This window comes from Pyxicephalus adspersus, chromosome 10, assembly GCF_032062135.1.
Source record: "Pyxicephalus adspersus chromosome 10, UCB_Pads_2.0, whole genome shotgun sequence".
Taxonomy (NCBI): domain Eukaryota; kingdom Metazoa; phylum Chordata; class Amphibia; order Anura; family Pyxicephalidae; genus Pyxicephalus; species Pyxicephalus adspersus.
The window spans coordinates 3,335,022-3,340,920 of record NC_092867.1 but is presented as its reverse complement, the minus strand read 5'-3'; the positions used below and the strand labels follow the sequence as shown (position 1 = coordinate 3,340,920).

The 5,899-nt window shown below is 38.2% G+C and overlaps 1 protein-coding gene and 1 long non-coding RNA gene across 4 annotated transcripts in view; one reads left to right on the top strand and one right to left on the bottom strand.

Annotated features, from left to right (window-relative positions):
- The window catches only part of RBM20 (RNA binding motif protein 20), a 113,940-nt gene that overhangs the window by 35,991 nt on the left and 72,050 nt on the right, over positions 1-5,899 (bottom strand). For all 3 annotated transcript variants that reach the window (XM_072423876.1, XM_072423875.1, XM_072423877.1), the window contains exon 2: positions 3,846-4,773. In XM_072423876.1, the coding sequence (XP_072279977.1) occupies positions 3,846-4,773 (928 nt within the window). The remainder of the gene's footprint in view (positions 1-3,845; positions 4,774-5,899) is intronic.
- Positions 1-5,899, top strand: part of LOC140339278 (uncharacterized) — a 79,344-nt gene that overhangs the window by 50,010 nt on the left and 23,435 nt on the right. The gene's annotated exons all lie outside the window — the stretch shown is intronic.

The following is a 5,899-nucleotide window of genomic DNA, read 5'->3' as shown; positions in this document are numbered from 1 at the left end:
GGTAAAATATATAGTGACCATACCCGAAAATATCTGCATCAGGATTTCTGTCTGCAAAAAATCTACAGACTCTTGACCGCGCATGCGTGGGAAGCTTTGTGTCACTCAAAGGGGAAAAAACTTCCCCCAGAGTGACATCATGATGCCAGAACCCGTCCACTCTCCCATCGCAGGTCTGAGCCTGTGTCCAGAGATATAACCTGCCCACTGCCCTGAGCCTGTGCTTTCCGTGCTCTTGCAGCCAAGCTGTCAGACCGGGGTTTAGGGACCCCTGCAATAATAGGCCCAGACATCAAGATTGACCCAGGAAAATCCTTCATTGCACTCAAATCTCTCAACTATCCTAGGACAGATTTTGTGTCCCTGCATATACCAAGAAATGGCTGACCAAAAATCCAGGCAAATACTAAGTAGCTGAAATGAGCTGACACTACAGCTTGTGGGTGATCCTATGAGCATTAGGCTACCGAGCATTCACCGACATCCTGCTAGAAGGAGAATGGTTTACTGTCACATAGGTGCTCAGGGCAGAAGCAGAGAGAAAAGTAATGTTTCTTAATTTTTTTTTTCTTACAGTGTTCCTATTACTTGAGAGAATAGAAAAAAAACAGACAATGTTTTTGATGCAAAGTCCAACTGTAGGCCTGTGGTCTAGAGATCCTAAATCGGGTCTGCAGATAGTATGGAGATTGAAGTGTTAATGCGGTGGATGGATTCAGACCTTCTTACTTGCAATTCAGAATAATATTTTAATTCCCAAATCGTAAAGAAGTTTTTGGTTCTTGGAACTCCAGGCACAGTGCCACTTACTGCCAACCCTCTGCCCAGAACACTAATGTCAAAAAGCCATTTGTAAACAAACTGTTAGCACTAAAAAAAACCTACTTTGGCCCTGGCCTCTGATGCTTACAGTGCATTTTTGCAATGGGCAGTAAATACCATGCCAGACTGAAACCTTTCTAGATCGTAATGCACATGGCAAGCTAGGACAGTACTGTGCTTGTTGAATAGAAATCTACAATCAGCTACAATACCATGCCAGACTGAAACCTTTCTAGATCGTAATGCACATGGCAAGCTAGGACAGTACTGTGCTTGTTGAATAGAAATCTACAATCAGCTACAAAAGAGGTGTTTAGGGATTGGCATCATAGTGTTTGTTTACAATCTTTCACTTATGTAGGCCCCCAAATCCAATTCCATTTTAGTGATTTATCTCTGCACTATTGGCTTTAGCAAATCCGTCATATTGGGATTTTTTTTAATAAAGCTCTCCAAGGCTGGAAAGGATACACTTTCATCAGTGAAGTTGGGTGATCAAGCAATCCTGGAATTGATTCCTTCAAGTAATTTTGCTAAATCCTGGACCAGATCCATTCCAGGTTTGCTGGATCACCCAAGTTCACTGATAGAACATGTATCCTCTCCAGCCTTGGAGAGCTTTAACAAATCAGGGCCCATTGTCTCATGGGTCTACAAAGTAGAGTATTTTCATCTAATTGTATAATGTACATTTCAGGCTACAAACTGCTGCTTTCCAACAATTAAACAAAAATAGCAAGCAATATATTAGTTAACTTTTAACAGAGCTGCATCTGCTGAGGCATTTATTTGTTGCGCACACAGCAAAAACAATTTTATTGTGTATGAGAAAGAATTCCCTTATATTCTTCTTTTCCATCCTGATGATTACAGAGATAAAAGGAGAATACACCACAGACGGCACTAAAAACAAAAGACAATGGCTTTATCTTTTCAAAAATGTAGAATTTTGTTTGCTTCATACGGGCTTTACATTTCCACATACATTCATATGTAACAAACAGCTGTTTTGCAAGTTGGAAGGAAATGCAGCAAATGCCCCCCGTAATGGATTCTAAATGAGCTCGGAAAAATCTGATGTCAAACCAGGGTCATTGACACGAGCCCAAAACCTGTCCACAATGTTGACTTTTTTATATATATAATTTGTTAATATAAATGAAGAAAATATTCATGTGATTGTTTACTAGTATATGAAAATGACATGAAAATGACAAAATCGCTATTTCAATGTTTTCTTACACTTTATTATGTTGCATTTTATATGTATGTCAAAAGTTATATGTAAAGCTTTAATTTTGGAATTTGTGAAATACGTTTTGTATGGTCAGTGTGGCAATGGAATAACCCTAACCATTATTACTGCTAATACAAACCTCTTTCTTGTATATGTTCAAAGCTTTCATAGGTTTTGTTTTAATTTGCAAGTTTTTGTAGAAAATAATATTCCCAGCACTTTGGTAATTTAGAATGCTGTTCCAAGCAATGATTTGTTTACCTACTTCTATACCTATTTGTTTTACCTATTTCAATGTCTATATTTTTTTTACCAACAATTTGATTAAATTTTTTGCAGACATAGCCCAGTATGCACTTTTTTTTTATTTACCTGGGGATTTATTTCTTATTTTTTTAATTGCCTTTATTTTGCACACTTGACGACATTTGTTTCAGATTTTGTTGACCTTCACCAGTATAATTTTTAGAAAGTGCAGAAAAAGAAAATTTGACCACCAGAATATTATACTAGTAAACAATCATTTACCTTGACCCAGTTACTCTAAATAAATACAAATTCTAGTACAAAAACAAAGCAGTAAGGCTTAGAGTTCCCAAGCATAAATGCGACACAAACATATTGCTGACAGGTTACAAATAGGAGAGCGTGACTTGCTCACCAGCCAGATATAGGTGTTGTCAGCTGATACTGTGACAAGAAACACGTTGTCACTCAGAAGCAGAAACACGGCCTACCGGGGGTGCAAACAGCTGGACCCAGGGAAAAGCTTTACAAACTTCCCAACTATTTACAGGCCATGCCAGAAGTATCACCTAAAGAGATTTCAGGCTCTGACAACTACAACATCCAATTTTTATGGGGCGTGGAGTACAGAAATGTACGTAATGATGCAATGTATTCTTTATCTGTAGCTTCCAGATGGCCCCTGTTATCCAGATTGTAAATAGGAAATAAATTGAAATTAATGTAATATTAAAAATGTATTTCCTTTTAGAATAATGACTAATAATTTTCAGCATAGCTGTTTGCAAAAAATGCCTTCTTGTTAAAAGTTCCTTCACAGGAACAAATGTCTGCACAGGAATAGGCAATCTGTATATTGTAATTTACCAGTAAATCACAGGATGTGTAGGGATACAGAAAGGCCAGAAAGTAATAGGATCAGACTATGTCATGTATGAACCAAACATGTTCCTGATCATCAGTGGGAATTAGAAATGTTAACAATCACAGGGTACTAAGAGCCACCAGCCCCTGATGTTGGCTTATAACCACAGATTTAGTTTGGGGGGGGTTCTGGGATCCTGCTGACACATATGAATTGTTTTCTGTCATGTCTATGACCCTATTGCCTACAAATAATAGTCCCTATGTACTATAGGGACTACTCTGCTGTTATTGGTCCATTTCTGGTATTTAATTAAACTTCCTGCTTACTGTAATGCCAAGTTGTCAGGCCAGCTGAAGGTTCAAAACTGTAGCGCCTTTTCTGGGTACTAATATTTTCTTAAGAGGATTCCCACATTAAGCAGAAAACCTATTCCTATGGTAGGGGCCTTCTTAATAAGATAATGTTATCCCTACTTGGACATTAAAATGCACCAACAAACAATAACATATAACAGCGATACTTAGAAAAACTAACATCTATGTACATCATGCAAGAATATTGCATGTCAGGCAGCTGAAGATACATAAATTAGGTTCTAATCCCTCTATTATTCCTGCCTGTAAAATGTAACAGCCAAACAATACAAACTATGGCCACTGTAGCGTTACCCACCTTTAAATTGAAGACCTTTTTGTTGCACATTGTACAGGTGTGTGGTAGCTGAACAGGAGGTATACCATGAAAGTCATTCAATTCTTGTGGATTCAGATTCTTCACCGAAGAGACGCAGTTTGTGGGTTTTCCATTATTGTGTCTTGTGAAACCAGGAGAACTCGAAGGGCTAAATTTTGTGTCTGCGGTTGGTTCTTCCGGGTTGTAGAGATCACTTCTCTTGTCATACGGCTGATTAGACGGTTGCCAATGGTGAGCGGATTCCCACTGACTTGAAGGAACGTTATGACCCCCCTGGCTACTGTCTCCTTTATGGCCCATTGGATGATGAGGTCCATGTGTGCCATAATACTGATTCTTAAATCCTGTTGGTTTATTGTGTTTGGGAGGATAACGACCATCCATTGTTTCTTCTTGTCCACAAGAAAATCCATGGTACCCAGGCTGCTCTGTTTCTGATCCAAATGGCTGAGAACCTGCATGGAACCCCTCCAGCTTATTTCCACCCATTACTTTGCCAAAGGGTGGCACAGAATTTTGATTTGGATTCCGAGTATGTTTTGGAGCCATAGCTGTTGGGTTTTGGGCAGAGAATGGTAGTCCAGTAGATGGAAATCGGGCGTTGTGCATGGCAGGTCCAAGAGAGGCCATTCCTGCAGCACCAGGGGCACCCATCATGGTGGCATTTCTCAGTGGGTTAAAAAGTGGCTGGGACATAGCCACCTTGGAGAGGACTTGGTTGAGTACGGTTGCAGCAGCTGTGTTAGTGGTCACTGCACTTTGAGCCAATTTTAGTCTCTGTAGGGTGAGCTGTGCCTGCAGCTGAGCAAGTTGAAGGCTGGCGGGGGATGGCAGGAGAGGGTTAGCGGTTCCACTGCCTAATGGACTGTTGACAGAGAAAGGATTTTTCTCCAGGAGCTGGGATGCACTGTAAAAAATAAAGAAATAATTGTTAGTTTCATCATTCACAGACTCATTCACTCTAGAGAATTTAAATGACACTCGGCAGTAAATCATTATATCACAAAGTAATAACAAAGTTTGTGGCATTTCTCAAACGGCTCAGCTACAAATAAAATTAAAAATAATTTACTAATAAGGAATACAAATTGGATTTTCAACAGTTTAGGGGCTCTATTGCTTTTTTTTTTTCTTCTTAGTAGCATTGAAATATATAACCTCTTCTTCACTAACTGTACATAAGCAACACACTACATGAGGAAGAAACTGCTGGTAAGAAGTACGGCTTTTTGTACAAAACAACTAAAGGGTTTGCATGTAGCTGAGCGTTAAGCAGAATAAAGTGAATCCAAAGTATAACCTTTGCTAAGGGGACAGAACCTACGAAGATAAGGTCTTTTTTTGCTTTGTGTGCCCCTTCTGAGGACATTCGCTTGTTTTGGTGACTATGGTCAGTGGGATGGAAAGTGATGTGAAATCCCAAATTTTAATATATCACTAAAACAGGTGGTGAGAGGATATCTGACAAGTGTCTAACAGTGGATGTCTCTCATTCTGCAGAAGTTGCAGCTTAATTACTGTTATGTCTACAGGACGTGAAGTAAAGGACGATTCCTAATGAAGTACAGATGGTAAAAGACACTTAGCAGAAGTTTCAACAACAGTTCATTGCTATAACCAAAATGGAAAAAAATAAATAGAAAAGGGCTGAATAAAACAGCTTTTATTACCAATTTGTTTTCTCCATTTATTTTCCAAACTGAACCAGAAAACAAATCATGAACTACAGCAATCTTTTTACTTCACCTTAGGATATTACTTTGTGTTTAAAAGGTCCATGCATTGTAAGTTTAAATGATGTTTTAGAATGAATTACTGTAATTTTACATGTAAAAATAGTTAAATATACTTCAAATATTTTTTTTTTTAATAATCTTTTTTTTTTTTTTGAAGAACATTTTTGAATACAGGATTACAAACAATAGTGGGGAAATAAACACATAGCAGTAAATACAAATTAACATGACATTACCATAAACTGGCTAGGATAAAAAAAGAGAAAAATAGATACAAAAACAACTAGAGATAATACA